This window comes from Tachysurus fulvidraco, chromosome 7 (assembly GCF_022655615.1).
Source record: "Tachysurus fulvidraco isolate hzauxx_2018 chromosome 7, HZAU_PFXX_2.0, whole genome shotgun sequence".
Lineage (NCBI taxonomy): Eukaryota > Metazoa > Chordata > Actinopteri > Siluriformes > Bagridae > Tachysurus > Tachysurus fulvidraco.
This window is the reverse complement of record NC_062524.1, coordinates 22218929-22236615: the sequence shown is the minus strand read 5'-3', so window position 1 is coordinate 22236615 and position 17687 is coordinate 22218929. Positions and strand designations below refer to the sequence as shown.

General features: G+C 35.7%; 1 protein-coding gene across 2 annotated transcripts in view; it reads right to left on the bottom strand.

Annotated features, from left to right (window-relative positions):
- arhgef40 (Rho guanine nucleotide exchange factor (GEF) 40) overlaps window positions 1-15398 on the bottom strand; it is a 30423-nt gene extending 15025 nt beyond the window's left edge. For both annotated transcript variants that reach the window (XM_027134985.2, XM_047816302.1), the window contains exons 1-13: window positions 15106-15398; window positions 8948-9037; window positions 8562-8669; window positions 6492-6777; window positions 4669-5920; window positions 3381-3625; window positions 3104-3301; window positions 2900-3014; window positions 2278-2371; window positions 2108-2194; window positions 1869-1985; window positions 980-1078; window positions 58-209 (exon numbers count right to left, since the gene is read on the bottom strand). In XM_027134985.2, the coding sequence (XP_026990786.2) occupies window positions 58-209; window positions 980-1078; window positions 1869-1985; window positions 2108-2194; window positions 2278-2371; window positions 2900-3014; window positions 3104-3301; window positions 3381-3625; window positions 4669-5920; window positions 6492-6777; window positions 8562-8669; window positions 8948-9037; window positions 15106-15108 (2846 nt within the window). In that variant the 5' untranslated portion in view covers window positions 15109-15398. The remainder of the gene's footprint in view (window positions 1-57; window positions 210-979; window positions 1079-1868; window positions 1986-2107; window positions 2195-2277; window positions 2372-2899; window positions 3015-3103; window positions 3302-3380; window positions 3626-4668; window positions 5921-6491; window positions 6778-8561; window positions 8670-8947; window positions 9038-15105) is intronic.
- Between the last annotated feature and the right edge of the window lie 2289 nt (window positions 15399-17687).

Here is a 17687-nt window from a genome sequence, read left to right as displayed (position 1 = left end):
GGAAAATAAATTAGTCACATACTGTTTCCATTCATTTAATTCAGGCTCTATGGCTACCTGCAGTCTGGTGACCTATGAGCCAATCTGGACGTTTCATTAGCCAGTCCAGCCAGCCAAGCTCCACCCCGTCTTTGCAGCTCTGTCAACCGTGGGTCAGACAGAACACCAGTCATCAGCTGCTTGTGCTTTTCAACACTTAGTGGTACAGACTGAAGTGGAAACAAAAGATGCAAAGGTCTCATTTGACAGATCATGATTTGTGCATACTGAGGTTGCTGTTTCCAGATTTGCATGCTTGCCTGCATTTGTTACAACAGTATGTACATCTGGAAAATTAAAAGCAACCTCCACTAGATGGCATTTCAGAGCCAAAACATCACTGTCAACCTGGCTTCCATGTCAAAATGTAAAATGTTTAACAATTGCACAGCATTGTAAAACTATCCACTGTCATTAAGATGCATAATCTGCACCTCAAATAGAAAATGATGACCTTAAGTTCAAATTATTTACTGAACTAAAAACAGTTTTAAAACTACCTTAAAGGTTTTACACATTCTAAAATAGTAAAAACCTGTTGGTAGAACACAAAGTGTGCAATTTGAGACACAACACTTGTATATTTAGTTAGTTTTCTTCGCCCTGTCACATAATGCAATACTTTCCCCACATTTTACGGGTGTACTGTACAACACAGAAATGGCTTTAGTTTCTGAAGACATGCACAAGCTACCAGATAGAAAGGGCAGCCATCTTCGATATGCATTCACATCATTAAAAGCAAGTATAAGGCCTCAGAGGTAACCATCTCCATAATACTGAGCTGTTGACAAAAATTATGACCAACCAGTGTGACTTGGTTGTAATTACGTGTCATTAGTATCTGAGTGAGAAAAAAATTGAACATGAGGCTGTAATGCAGAAAATCAGTCAGAACAGGTTTTAAACACTTTGTGAATGGACTGTATTGTTATATTACCTTAATACAGTCAGGCAGTGGTTCTTCACCCATAGACTTTAGTGCAACATCCAATAGAGAGAGAACACTCTCACAGCGTTCAGTTAGCTGTTCCAGACTCTGCACATACAAAGAGGAATCCATTAAGTGTTTATAAGGTATTTCTGCTGTTGGTTTAGATATATCATGAGCTAAGCTATATTTCAATTTATTTCTATAGCACTTTTAACAACTGACATTGTCTCAAAACAAATTTTAATTTTAAGAGTGGTTTTCACTGATTACCCTAAATTCAGTGCAACAACTCTAGTTGTAGGAAGTCCAAATAAAACATTACAGGACATGATGTTATAGGAAAATTATGAATGGCTGGGTGGTATGAAGTGTCATGATATAGTCTACTGGATGTATACAGTATCACTACAATTTGTTGATTCAATTGTTTTTTATTCATTCAAGCAAAGTCCTCCTTATTCTAATGAAAACTTGAAATACACATCAATATATCTAATGAAATGAAATATACAGTAGCATGAAATCTGACTGTTAAGAAGCACTGACACTGGAGACTGCCACAAAAATGTTATATAAACATATCACACTAAAATGACAGTATATCAACAACCACATGAACAATGGCACATAATTTTGTTATCTGTTTATGTGGCGTAGCCACTGGAATCACCACATGAATTAACAGTTACTATATTAGAATGAGTATTTTTATATAAACCTTTGATTTGAATCACAGTGCTGTGATGTAATTGGTGTAAAATTAGCTTCCTAATTTTAGTTCCTCTGTTGAAATTAACTAAGGTTACTGAAATATCCTATGTATTTTTGAATAAGATTGAATACAGTTTAGCAGTTACACATCGGGTAAACTGTTTTAAACTGAGTGAATTCTCACCAGTCTGAATGTTAACCAGTCATTATGTGAGTGCTCAAAGTCTCCATCCATATCTATAGTCAGCTGCTGTCTATCCACATATTGCTGAAGGACTCCAGTTCCTTTTACTGTGTGTACCTTAATTAGTACAAAGAAAGAGAACAATTTAAAACCACATGGTTCATTATGTCACATTGTGTGTGTGTGTGTGTGTGTGTGTTTATTACTATTATCATGCTAAGTACAGTTATGTGGCACACCTCTATTCCATCCAGGTTATATGGGCCTGATTCTTGCTCTTCCTCTGTAAGAATTAGAACACAGCCAAGACCTGCTGGTACCTGAGCCTGAAAACACATATATAAAATGTATAGACACATAGTCTTGTACATATAAACAACAACTGTATCCTACTAAAACAATGTCTCACCTTGAATGACCTCAAGGCAGAGAAGCAAAGCTCTGAAGGAGAAGCCTGCCTACTGTCCACCAGCACCGTCAAACCCTTTTCTCTAGCAGCTGGTCTGGTATTTAAAAATAATTATGATAAAAATATAAAAAGCAAAAACAAAACTCCAAATTAGGAATGTTAGATCATTTTAAGCAAGGGTACTGGACTAATGCCCACATATGGACAAATGTGGGGATAAACAGGAAACTACACTCAAGAATACAGGGATTTTGTGAAATATGGTTAGACTGAGTTTAATGTATTTGTCTTTAAAGAGCATGTGAAAATCAGCATGTTCTTATGGTCTTGATCTCTTAAGGCCTTATTAAGTCTTGGTCACAATCCTGGATTAGTTTATAATAACCGTGCATTATTTCATCAGTTATTTGGGTTAAAAAAAGAAAGAAAAAAAAATTAACATTTTGTTTTCATGTTCAAATTTCAGTATTTTTATTGGTTAACACCACACTGGAGTCCCATTGTATATGGTCTTTCTCAAGTATTTTGTTCATTATCTTCAATATTTATATTTTTTATATATTATTATTTAAAATGTTTTTAGTGTTAAATGTTAAAATTTGGCGTATATGTTGTAAGTTACCTGGTAATGGAGTAATAACAGGATAATAGCTGTACAATGTCATTGAGATGATGAGCATCATCAGGAATGTGTTTTTCTGTAATAACCAACCCGCGCCCGAGTCTATCCACAGTACCTTCACACAGATGAAGAAACACACAAGGTAAAGATCAAATACAGCAAATTAGAAACAAGATCATATTCTGAAAATCATATCCAGTTTACCCGTGATTATGAACTTTCCTGACTGGAGCAGATCTTCGTTTAAATCTCTAAGCAGAAAAGAGGCTTTTGGAGATGGTGCCTTTGATAGGTCAGAAGGTGCAGATGGTACTGTGGCTTCTGTTGACTTATCAAGTGAAATTGAGTCTGATTGAGTTTCAGCATCTGGGACGATTTCTGGATGGCCTTTTGGTTGTTTTTCTGCCAATTAACAGATGTTAATGCACTGCAAGCCCAAATGTATGACAACAACCCTGTGAGTTATTAGATTCTAACATACCTCCATCTCCATCGGCAGAATTAGGGTCTGCTTCATGACCATTCACTATCTTCTTTAATGTATTTTTACCCTCATCTGAATGACTGTGTTTGCAGGCAGCTGATGTAGCCAATGAATTAGATGTTTCAGCTAGTTGACTTGCTTTCTTCTGACCCTTTGAGGAACTGAGATCTTCCTTGTTTTTAGGGTTGCCACGGCCACCAGATTTACCCTTCCCTCTTCCCCCTCTAGCTTTCCTTCTTCTCCTATGACCAAATAAATAAAACAAAAAACATGAAATAATTACACAATGCCATACTGCTATATACTACTGCCATTACTCTATACTACTGTATATGGCAAAAAAAATTGTGGGCGGCTGACCATCACACCCTTATGTGGGTCTTCCCTAAATTGTCACAAAATTGTCTAAGATATCTTTCTATGCTGCAGTATTTAGATTTTCCTTCACCAGAACTAAAAGACCAAAGCATGACAATGCTTCTGTACACAACGATATATAACGATATACAAGTTGAAGTGGAAGAACTCAAGTGGCCTGCATAGTACTCTGAACACCCTGAAGATGTACTGGAATGCTGATTGTGCTCCTGGCCTTTGGGTAATACACTTGCCAAAGTACATCTTAACCCTGGAGTAAATATTGAAGATACACTACTGACACATACAGTCTGAAAAGAGGAATAGAAAAGGCATACACTATATTTATGTGACTATAATTATTATTCATGAAAAAAATATAAAATTTTAATTTAAATAATAACAGAACAAATAAGTTAAATAAAACATGTCGTAGGTTTTATTTAACCCATGCTTGTGGAGTATTCAGATGTGGGTAGTACTGTAACTTGTTAAACCTTTAACAGAATTGTAATGTTTTGGCTGATCATTTTTGCTTCGTTTTTTTAATGTTTTTTTTTTTCTTCTAGAAACATTACATTGCATTTGATTTTCATTACATTTTATATTATATTTATAATGTTATAATTATATTTTTAATCTTATGGCTTTGCTATAATTCTGAACTTTTTGTTCAGAAAACACATTTTATTATTATTATTAGTTTTTTTAAAAGAATAAAATGACTTTATGGAGTATAACTTCATACTGTATAAGCTGTGATGTAAAATGGGAACTCAATCACTAAAGTCGAAAAAAAACTGTATGTATTTTTGACAGTTTTTCTCATACTTAGGTCGGTTATGGTTGATATATCTTTTTTCATACTTTACTCTTATTTTATTGAAGTATATTTTGCCTACTCTATCCACCTCTGGTGATGTTATACCTGGGTGCTCGAAATCCTCCCACTTTGACATCCTTTCCCTTGGGGCACACACGTTCCTCCAATTTCCCAACTTGTGTTTCACCAGCAGTGTTGTCAGTACCTGTTTGAGAAAGATTTTTTTCCAGTTTCCTATTTTGGTTACATTTTCCTTTCTGTCCTTCAGAGTTTCCTGAGATTTTGTTTGTGTTTTTAACATTGTAAGAAGAGTTTAACTCCCTGTTTTGAGATGAATCTGGTTGTGTGTTAAGCTTTGCTTTTGATCCATTTGGCAAATGTCTGCTGAAATGAGACACGTTATTTATGCCTGCTGTCACATTAGCCAATGTTTCTCCTTCAGTCAGTGACTTATCATCCTCAAAAACACAGTCTGAGTGGAATCCTTGATCCTGATCCGATTGCTCTGCCCCTATATTTCCTGTTGTATGAGTGTCTATTTCAGTGATGTATTTACTTCTAGAGCTTAGATCACTAGTGCTGCCCCTTCCTCTATGCCGCTCTTCCCAGGGTAGTGTGGTTCCAGCTCCTCTCCTCTCCTCACCCACACCAGGCCTCCTCTCCTTGGATGGACCTTCTAAATAAAGTTCCCGGTTATCCAAAACTACTGTATCTCCAACACATCCATCTAAGTCCTGAATGCACTGTGGGGATGACTGTCTCTCTCGAACCAAATCAATGACTCGTGGCGGGGGTCTAGAGTTGACCAATTCCTTGCGAGAACCTCCACTATTCTTCCCGCTGCTGTTGCTGTCCCTCCTACGCAAGCTCCCTGTCCTTCCACCGAGCTCTGTCTTTGCGTACCCCCAAGCCTTTCCCCGCCGAATTCGAATGGCCTTGCTTCGCCTGCACAAAGGCAATGTTTTGGTTTTGCAGATCCCATGCATCTCCAAATAGCGCTGCTTGGAATCAGTGCCACCATCCGGACCTCCTCGAGGTTCCAGGAGCTCCACATAATCCCCGCATCCATCACTGGACTGTCTTAGGCGCCGCAGAGTGGAGTCAATATCAGTCTCATCACCATCTGGAGGAAGATCATCTTCTTCATCCCAGGACCAGGTGTCAGGATCTGCAGAAGAAGAGCACCATCCCAGACTCCCAGTGTTTGGAGAAAGGTAGTCATGGGCAGGGGGATTTGTGGAGGGATGCACCAGGTCAGTGGGGTTGTGTAGCAATTTTGGGTAAACAACCTCGTCCCACGGAATACGTACCACACCATCAGAAGTACTAACCAGACAAGTATCTAAACCACCTCCACCTAAAAAAGAAAATAAAGTTAATGGCTTTCAAACAAATAAGTCACTTTTTGGAAAGAAGATAATCCTAAATTTTTTTAACCATTTAGCATCAGGTACCAAATAATTGTCAATTGATTTAGTAACCAACTGACTGATTCCACACATTTAGAGGCATCATTCAACAACCTTGAGGAATTACTGTACTGCAGCTATCCACACACTCAAGGATGTGTCTTTGGTGTGACAAAGTGTTATGATACCCCTTCATCCCTCCCCTTCTTTCTTATCGGCCTGTTAAATATTTTGTTGCCACTCTGTGGTTAGAAAAACTTGTTTTAAGTAATTCAAATATTAACATTAACTTCAAAATACAAACTTCACTTCGAATTTCACAGCTTTAATATACACAGAGAATAGTAATTAGTTCCAGTAAATTGTAAAAGTAAAACAGGTGCTTAATTGGTAACAGAGATGAGTTACAGAAGAATGAATGCATATGAAGCAATATCATAAAAGAAAATGTTTTGCTTTGTATCTATATACAGTACAGTATGTTATAACCTTATTTAACTATAAAAATATCAAGCTCACCTTCTCTCTTGCATCCCCGTTCCTTATTGATGCAGTGCAGCCACTCTGCCGTAAACACCAGAGGGTGCTGGGATTCAGGTACCAGGACCTCCTGGACATTGCGTCCACCCAAAGCTAGACACTTGAGAGCCAGGCGGGGACAGCGTGTGGAAAAAGGTACCACCTGAAGGTAGAAGTCATTGCTTCGCAAGAGCCTCCAGTCAAGAGTAGAAAGCTGAACTACCACCTTCTCACCCAAACACAGGGGCCAACCCGAGTGCAGGAACAAGCAGCCCAAATACTGAGACTGAAAAAAGAGCATTGTAGCAAAATTGTATTCCAATGCTTGATTACAGCAAAAAAAAATTGGCCTTTCTTTGTTTAAACCATGAATAAAAAACGTTTCCTCTCTGGATATCTGAACATGTATGTTCATCTTTGACGTTTATTGTACTATTACAATACGAGATATACTATACTTACTGTACTATTTCAGTAAAAATTAAAACCTTCTCATACCAGAAAAAATAATATTAAATAATCATGTTTAAGAAATTAAAGTAGAAGAAATTTGGTTCTGGACCACCGGAAACACTAGAACATGTTTAGAGATTTAAACACCCTTTGTGTTTTTCAGCATTTTCTCCATCTTTCCTTTCAGAAAATTTTCATTGAACCACTTTACCAGCAGACGCCTTTTCAAACAAAGTAAGGAGCCAGTACTAAAAAATAACAGCAAATATCACAAAAGTCCCAGCTTGCAAGCCAAATTCCCCGAACATCATTTACTTTTCTCCCTTCTTGTTTCATGTTACAGATCTTTCTCTTCACTCATTATAAACAATCAAAGTTATTCCGGATGCTCAGTTTACTTCATTTTCAATTAACCAGTCACATTCTCCCCATTCACAAACTCATTTTGTGATATGAAAACATATTCAAAGGAAACTTTCCATGTCTCTAGTCATTTTATTTGAATCCTTCAATTAAGTTTCTTCCACAACAGTCACTCTCTGCCTCAGTGCCTCAGTTCCACTTTCTCAATGTCTGCCTCAGTATTCAGTTACTTTAACCCTCCCCCTATTTCTCAATAAATCCTCTATAGCCCCAGACTGTCCCCTCTCTCTCTCTCTCTCTCTCTCTCTCTCTCTCTCTCTCTCTCTCTCTCTCTCTCTCTCTCTCTCTGCTCTCTTTTTCCCTTTCTTAACTTCTTTCTCACACAAGTAGCAGTCAAGCCCCTTTTCCTCCACCCCCCTTCTCTCGTAGACACACATATGGTAAGAATTATAGACATGACTCATAGCTCTCGTCCCAGTCAGTTCCTCATCGCGACAATGAAAACATAGCCAGCAGAAAATGTGAGTTGGAGAATTGAAAGAACCCCTTAAGTGATCATACAGTGTTATGTGCATATGTACCTGTGTAAAAGCATCAGGAATATGTGTATGCGCGTTTGAGTAAGACACTGTTTCAAACATTACCATGAGTGATAGAAGACTGAATGTTTGAATAGCAAATCAAAGTAATATTCGAGTGTTCGAAATTTTCATGAAAATACAGACATAAAGAACAATATGCAGCATATTGTTTGATTCATTGAGTGATGTACTGTATGCGTATGGAATAAAACAGTTATTCTAGTATCTAGTAACAGTTATTACATTCTTATAACAGCACATACCAAAGTGTTTCATTCCTCTTAGACTGGTAATCATACAATAATGCCAATTTGCTAATGATTTTATTTGTCTATTTATTGTCCAATGACTTTCTCTACTTTATGTTCTCTGTTTACAGTTGTTGTGGAATGTCCTAAAACTATTTCCTGTTAGCACGAAGGCCATGCACCTATAAACAGTCATTCTTTCTCAAGAATAAAATCTTTTTCCTCTTATTTTAGACAAAAATATAGCTTATCATTATACAGAGAAACTGGAAAGTCCTGTGTCCTAGAAACTCCTGTGGCAGAATACATACTGTACTGTTTCAAAGTGCTGATGCAGAGACTCCTTCCAATAAAATGGAATTTGAGCACCCATGTGTTATATGAATGAAACAATTTACTATTGTTGGGTGAGTGTGCATACTTACACAAGCATGCTGCTGGAGTCTGTGCAGAAGATGTTTGGCTGGGATAAAGAAATCCAACAGATACCTTAAACTGTCGTGTTGATAGGTGGACTCCAAGACAGAAAAAACCTGAAGCCACACAGAGACAACAGACATAAAAATGGTACTATGATGTAAATAAATGATGTAGCATAATAAACACTCCATGATTTAGGACAGAGTTATTGAAGGATACCCATCTGCATTATGAACCATGATTTTTTCAAGAGGATAATTAAAAAAAAAAAAAAAAAAAGAAAATATAATATATATATATAATTTCCAATATATTTTCAGGTATGAAAAGTGTTTTCCTGTGACATTTCCAGTATTTCCACAGTTATTGAATATTTGAGAGAATCACTGACCTGGGAAAGAAGAGGGGGTGCAGTGCTCTCAAATGGTGGATAGAGAGAGGAGAGCGCCCCCTGAACACAGTCCTCCACTGCTTCCGAACCCTGAGATAAACCAATCATGAAAAAGAATATAAAAATATTATGTATATGACCAAAATGGTGCACGGCAGATTGTTCGTCTCTCATACAGATGCAATTTCCTGTTGTGTGTTCCAGAGGCTGTCAAAAACTTCCTGAAGACCAAATGGTTTTTGTGTACTTTCAAGCAGTTACAGTGACCTTTAATCCCTCTCATCAAAACAAACACGCACACAACATCTATAAACTCTAGAAGAAACCTGCAAACTCTAGTGTCATGCAGCCCAGTTGTCACAGCAACTCAAAATATTTTCTCAATTTTTCCAGCGTTCTTCCTCTTTTATTATTTTTACTTCTCCCCACTTCCCTGAGCTTCACACTCTCCCCTGCTCTATTCATCTCTTCCTCTCACTTAAAAATCATCTGACAATAATTATAGTGAGACATTTTCTGAAAAAGTATAGAGGTCTAGTGGAGTTTTGGCTGGCAGGTCAAAAAAAGAGCAACGGGGAAAAGGGGGTGGAAAAAAGTGAGGGATGACTAGGGAAAACTAGCCAGGAAAAGAGTGTTTTATGCAAGGCCAAGAACGAGTGGGAATAGAGGAAAAGAAAAACAAATGCTATGGGGAAAGTGGTAGGAAAGAAAGTAAAAGCAGAAGGATAGCATGATGAAAGCAGTATGGAGGCTAAAACGTGGCCTAAACAGTAAGACACAGCACACTGTAATAGCTTTTTCTTGTTTCATGTTTTGGTCTGAAATGATCAGATTACTAGCTATATATCTCAGGCCAAAACAGAACCATACAGTATGCTATGTGGCCATCTAGCTAAATGTTATAATCATGTAGACATAAGTAAAGGGCCTGCTGGTAACAAAATAATACTGAAATTGAACATAAGAATGGTCCGAACATCTGTGTCCATTAGGGAGAACTTTACATAATCAGTAATAAAAAAAATCAAACACAAAATATGCGTAGGAGCCTAGGAATCCCTTCATAAGGTCAAATTTGGACTAGATAAGTCTAAACACAACGGGTTTCCTGAACTGTACAAAGTTTTTTTAATGTAACTTAAAAAAAGTTAAATTTATAAAAAATCTAGTTACATCCAAAAGTGAAAAAAGAAACATAATTAACAATATCATCAATTCCACTGAAAGCTACTTGGCCTACTTTATTAATAATCTAAACTACTTTTGGATAAAGTGGCAAAATCTAAAGAGTTATCACTCTGGAATAAAAAAGTGAGTTCACACTTATCGGCATCATTCACCTCAGTGTTCGTCACATCAAACAAAACTTACTCGCTGCATCTAAACACAAGAATTATCATCATTTTGTATTATTTCCTCTGATTAACTCGGACAGTTATGGTGTGGTATATAGATCACTAAAGCTTAATAAAAGAACATTATACTTAGTTCACTTAGCTAGCAAGGATAGACAGTAGCCTAGATTAAAAAAATGTTTAAACATTGTTTGTTAAATATATGTTAACATATTGAATAATATAAATATATGACAATTTTTTGCCTGTTTCACAATGATATCCAAAGGGTTTCCACAGACCACCACAGATTTGTCTGCTGTTTAATACAGTTTGCTGTTATTGGAGAAAGAATGAAAGTGTGATGCAGCCTGACATGAAACATGGCTAATGTTACCATTACAAAGTTATTTTCCTCTATTGACACACATTTTACTCCTCTTATACCACAGCAATTTACCAACAGTGACATTTTCCATTTATTCTTTTCCAAGACACATCATACTTTCTTTGTGTTTATAGATACATTTAATTAATTTTGTGGAAAGTCTGTAAAACAAGTTCAGGTCCTAGCTATTACTATTACTTATAGTATATTATATTATAAAACCTTTTTTTCTCTTTCTTTATGTTAATTAGATTTTTAAAAAGGCAATGCTGTTCCTGAGAATCTGCAAATCCTTCTGTCCCAGGCTTTTCCATGTGCTAAATTTGAATCTTTTTCCCCAAGTCATAAATGTAAACTTTTTTACCCATGTCATAAAAAACTGCCACTGGAGACTCCTTATATAAATGCTATAAAATGTCTCTTCTAATAAAGAACCATACTTTTTTTAATTTGTTAAAATGGCACATTTACCATACAAGTCAAATCCCTGTGCAGACGGCTTCATCAGAATCAAGAACTGAATATAAAAGCCAGTAGGAAGTTAGGTCTATCAGGTAATCAAGCTGGAACTGAAACTGACTTTACTAACAGCAAACTGTTAATTGTATGTTACACCAGTGGTGAAATGTTACTGTGTATTAAGGATGTGCAACAGATAGGAATCTGGAGTGTGATGCTTGCTCTGTGTTCACTCATTTCACAGTGCTTGATAACTCAAACTCTGCACAAAGACATTCTTTATGATGCCACACAACTAGCAACTCTGTAGCAGACAAAACAAGCACACCAAACTATGTACTGAACTCAACAGCCTAAATACAAATCACCAAATATTTCCAGTTTCCTCGGATTGCCTCTGGATCACATTGTGTTTTGCTGGAATCAGACTATAGAGTTTACTGATTCACTCTAAAGGAAAATAAAGAGGAAAGCCTTCAGATGACTAGGGCATGAGACACAGTTACACAATTTAGTTGGATTTGATGAATCTATTATTTTTAATTATTGTGACTGATAGAATTGTCTGATGTTTTTTATGTTTAAAATGTGACCTACACTTCAATTTTATTATTACTATTATTAAGTATGTCCATTATGTTTATGAACTGTTTCTACAATAAATAGCAGTTAGTTAGATTTTTCATCAGATTTTTGCACTTGATGACCTGAGGCAACTCTTTAGGTCACTAAAGCTAAATTATAGTAACAACCAAAGAATACAAAAGAAAAAACACAGGGACTTTTAATATAATATTAATATAACGTAAGTATGTTTTCATGGTCATATTTATTATCTTAATATTAAATTAAATATGCTTCTTGGGTACCCTTCATTTAATATGCTTAAAATTTCTCTTTTTTAGATACATTCAATAAAAAATACATAATATGTAATACATAAAACATAATATGTGCCATAATTTTATCATGTGAAGGTTTACCCAGGCCACCACCACATATTTTACCTACTTCAGTTTAGTTTTTCGCTGAGAGAGAAAGCAAAAGAGGAAAAATGTTTCCAGAGCCCTATTGCCCTTTTCCAACAATATGTATTGTATTTTGCTAGAGATTTCTGATTGAAATTGATTTACAGTTTCACTTGTCAGTTTTACTGACACTGCTTTTTCCAAGTCAGCAAGAAGCAATCCATTAATTTGTCATGTGTTCTATCTGACACAAATGTGGCGTTTAAAAACTTATAACCAATAGGATGAAAATCAGAAAGTCAATATTTCAAAGTTTTTCTTGTTGACGTTCTACCACAATCGATTGTAGTTGAAATTAAGTACAGACTATTAGGTTTTAGGGTACTTTCACCACTTTTTAAATTTCTAGCTGTTACCTAATCAACTATTTGGTACATTCTTAAAATGAAAGACTTCACTAGTGAGCTTAGGAACACAATAGGGTAACATGAAGTCCAGAGAAAAAACAAAGACAAAAACTGTGATGGATGACAGAACCATTCATTCCATGCTGAATAAAAATACCTTTACAAACGTTAGTGAGATCAACACCAGGAGGTGGGAGTATTTTGACAGAACTTCACCAGAGTAAGGACCAAAAACTTGAAAAGCAATTTAGAATTCATCAAACAAAAGCCTGTGCAGTTCTATAAAGTTTTATATGTTGTTAAGAAAAGTTGGATAAGGACCACACAATTGTTATTTAAGCTCTGATAACCTGATAGAATTTAAGGAAAGTGCACTTTACTTTATCTGCCCATCATGGTTGGGCAAATTCTCTGATCAGAGAGATTTTATAAGTATTTCTGTTATTTGTTTTATATTTGAGTCCAGATATATTATTCCAGATATTTTTCTCAGAATGTATCTTTTAATTTGCTGGAAATTGTCCTAAACATCGTGTTCTTGTCTGTTTGATTTGCTAGCAAGGAAATATCATATGCAGGGTGGTCAGTATGTGTGTGACCTAGCAGCCTGTCCAGTAGGGTGTATATGCAAAGGGGGTTTCTGCTCTTCCTCTCTTTCCTCTCAACTTCCTCTCTTTCTCTCCAGCCTGAAAGTGTGGAGCTTCTAACGGAAAAGTCTGGAGTCCTCCTCCAAACAGACACAGAAAAAAAGAGAGAGTGAGGGGAGTCCAAGCCAGCAGTTAATGAAAATGTGAGGAAAACAGCAAGGAGCGGTATGATAGAATGCAGATTCTAGAGAAAGGCCGTGGGAAAACAGAAGAAACAGCAAGATGCTTAACTTTTTTTCCCTCAAATGTGCTTTACCACAATGTATCTGAAATATACTCATGGAAAAATTGTTTTGCTATAATTCACTATGATACATGTTTTGGTACATTTGTACTTTTTATGCTCCAAACAATGTACATGAACTTATTTTCTGTGTGTAGGGGTTTTCCATCTTTCAACTAAAAAAATCTTTCATTTGATCTCCTTGTATTTCATTCTCATTTTCCCATCCTCCTTTCGCTCGTTCTGTGTTTCCTATATGGAAAATGCAGCATCACCCCTACCATAACCATGGCTCTTTACGTCTCCCAAAATAAAGTGGGCCTCTCTCTCTCTCTCTCTACCTCCCTTTCTCTTTCCCTCTTTGCCAAACTACTCCACCCAGTCCCAAACACCAAATGCTGGATTCACCATTATAGAGCTTATTTCGTCTACATTAACTCAAACCCTGTGCTTCCTTTTCCCCATTTTCTATTTTCAACAGTTTCTTGTTTTTAGCTTTTGCATTGAAATTTTGTGTTAAAGGTTAACAGCGGTTTGTTAGATTTTGGTTTTCCTTTAACCAGTCTCGTCCATACATGTTATTTTGCTACAGCCAGAAGCCAAAGATTATAAAACACAGACTGTGTTATCATTGTTGATTATTTTCTTACAGCACAAATTAAAATGTTTCATTCATATTAAAGTTTCTATTGCAATATTTGGTCTTTTTAAAATAGACACTTTATTATTATATTATATATATTATTATATGAATAATGGAAGAAATATTATATAACTTTATTGCCAGATTATCAGGTACACACATGTCTATGATGAAAAATGCCCAGGACAAACCAACTTAAAAATTCATTATTTATTATTTGCTTACATTCTATTTTTATTATGCAAAAATGGAAGTTACTAATAGCCAAAGATTATAAATGCAAATGTTTTTAATTAACCATTAAAGTTTCAGTTGGCATATAAGCTGTCACTGTTAAAACAAGCAGACCAAACCATTTCACAAAATAGCCATATTTCTACCTTATTTGATGAATTGCAAATGACAAATAGCCCATTTTGAATGGTGCTATTCTGCATGTCAATGGACTAATAAATTCTCCTGGACCTGGGATAGCTTCCCTTCTGATCCTGCATGACAGTGAGGATCAGTTTTTACATCTTTGATTAACAATGAATAAGAAAACTTAAAACAGTAGATAAAAAAAAACAAAAAAAACAAAACAAAAACAAACAACAACTCTATTTCATATAATATAATAAGCTCTAATAGGAGTCCACTACAAGCAACCTATAAATATTTAATAATATATTTGCTTGCATTTGCTATTCAAAGTGATTATACAACTGTAGCTATATACTATATACTTAAGCATAAGTTGTAAAATTTATAAAATTTTTTCATGCATTTCCCTAGTGCCAGAATGGGGGGATTTCCCAAACCAACAACCACATTCCAGCTCTGCAGACAAATGTTCTTTATAGATAAGAACAGGAAGTCTGAATCAGAGCAGGTCAATTTTTAATTGGAGCTATTTATTCTGCACAAAATAGGTGTCAAAATGCAGAAATACAATTTTTAAAAATAAAAAAAAAACATACATACATAGAAATTGTGAAAACAAAGAGACAGGAAATATGCATGTATGGCTGGTAATTAAAAAGGAACATACATTTACATTTGATACTGTATGTATACTGTACAGAAAAGTTTAATGATTGAAGCACTTACCATGATTGAGCTCTGGGTCTTTGCCTACATGGCCGTTATATTTTCCTTCTTCTCCGACATGTGATCAGTCTGAAATTGACACTTTTTTTTTTATTGAGGCGGCTTGTATAAGTGTTTGTCAGTCAGAATGTCTGTTGAAAATGCTCAGGACGAGAACACTGCGTGACATTATATTAGAATTTGACTTCTTAGTCAAAGCTTCTTTAGAGCGCAATGTGAGGGCGCTTGTCCCAAGACTGTGGCCGATGTCAGTTCGGGTTGCCAGATTGTATCTCTCTCTCTCTCTCTCTCTCTCTCTCTCTCTCTCTCTCTCTCTCTCTCTCTCTCTCTCTCTCTCTCTCTCTCCATCCAACTCTATTTAAAGCATGATAACCTCGTTATAAGGACTCTGATATCATATCATTACAAGTTTATTATGTTTACTTAGTTTCTACTAAACATACAAGCTTCTATTTAAATGAATATATAATCCCTCTACTTGCTGAATGCTGTCATCGTCCCATATCTCGTGAAAGTGCCAGTGGAAATTGCCTGTTATGGCAACCCGACAGTCAGGTCCCGCCCTCAGCATTTAGAACAGCGGCGCTATAGAGGCAACTACAGCTGCTGATCACTCCAACTATTTAACATTTCCCCTGAAGAGTGTATAAACAACGACACACTGTTCAACCACGGACTAATTTTCCTTTCACGCACACACGCATATACACACGCACACACAAAGCTAAAAATCACGTTCCTTCGTTCCTTATAACTTTGGTCTTTTTAGATATATAGGATTTCTTTTTTCTTTTTAGATATATAGGATTTATATTGTGCCAGTTCAGCATAATATCCTTTCAATATGTTTATTTCTGAACATTGAAATAGAACACAAAAGTGCAAGCTATTTATATCAGAGATTATTGTAGACCTGTATTAAATAGCATCACATTTTTGTTCAGTTAAATTATCTATTCTTCTTCTTCTTCTTCTTCTTCTTCTTCTTCTTATTATTATTATTATTATTATTATTATTATTATTATTATTATTATTATTATCATTATCATTATTATTATTATTATTATTATTATTAATATTATTATTATTATTATTATTATTATTAGTAGTAGTAGTAGTAGTAGTAGTAGTAGTAGTAGTAGTAGTAGTAGTAGTAGTAGTAGTAGTAGTGGTAGTAGCATGATGATGATGATGATGATGACTTATTATTATTATTATTATTATTATTATTATTATTATTATTATTATTATTATTATTGTTGTTGTTGTTGTTGTTGTTGTTGTTGTTGGTGGTGGTGGTGGTGGTGGTGAAACATTGCTGCACGACGTCATACGCATTAAGGATAGTGCAAATGTGCTACACAGTGGCTCAACATGTAATTCATTACACAAGGCATTCATGAAATTTAACAACCCAACCACATTCCTGTAATGATCATCCTCCATATAATGGCAAAAGTTTTGCGTAGTATTTCATGTTTCTCACGGTGCAGTAGCGACATCTGTTGTTCATAAAAATCTATTTAAATTTATACAGCAAAGTTTTCTTGCTATAGTTTTTTTTTCCTGGAAACGTATCCTGACTTAATTTTTAATATATACATTTTTTAAAATTAAAAAGTAATTAAAATTCACTTTTAGCTAATCCAATGAGAACATTATTTTCCCACTCAGTACATTGTGTCATAAACCTTTTAATTTTAGACAATTATAGCAGTTAAGAATCAAGTTATTTTGCTGTCCTGCTATTTAAGTTTAGCTTATCTTATTGAACATTTAGCGAATACTTTGCTGTGAGGAAGTTGTAAACTTTATCGTTGTAGCATTGTTAATCTCAAAACAATGCTATGTATGTATTTTTTTTACTTCACCAGGCCTATTAGCACTAACAGGTAAAGAGTAGGTTTTCATTTTTCTGACAGTATACTGTACACCAGGGTTTCCTCAAGTTTTGAAGATAGGCAAGAGTGACATCTTCAACCCCCCCCCCCCCCAAAAAAAAAAAAAAAAAAATGCAACAATGGGGGTGTTGTGTTTGATAAGGATCATTGAACACAGTTTATTTATTCCATAATTCCATTTATAAACTTGTGTATGTGTGTGTGTGTGTGTGTGTGTGTGTGTGTGTGTGTGTGTGTGTGTGTGTGTGTGTGTGTGTGTGTGAGAGAGAGAGAGAGAGAGAGAGAGAGAGAGAGAGAGAGAGAGAGAGAGAGAGAGAGAGAGAGAGAGAGAGAGAGAGAGATTATGACTGGTGTTTGTTTATTGTAAGTGTTTGTTGCTTTTTTGGGCTCCTTTACCATTAATAATGTTGGCTCCCATTTAAAACAGTTCTGCTCAAGCCCAGTCATTTTTAGGGTCATGATTGAGGACAATGTCTCGTCCAGAGCAGGAGCAGGTGATGTCAGTGAACCGGTGCCGCCTGGCATCATCTCAGGGCCCCCAGTTTGAGATCCACTTGTCTAGACTTCTTGTTCTGAGCAGGTGTTGTCAGTGAACAGGCTGTAAACCATTGGCTAAATTACAGACATTCATGAAACACTGATGCTGATTATCTGGGAAATTTTCTCTAGCAGTCAAAATG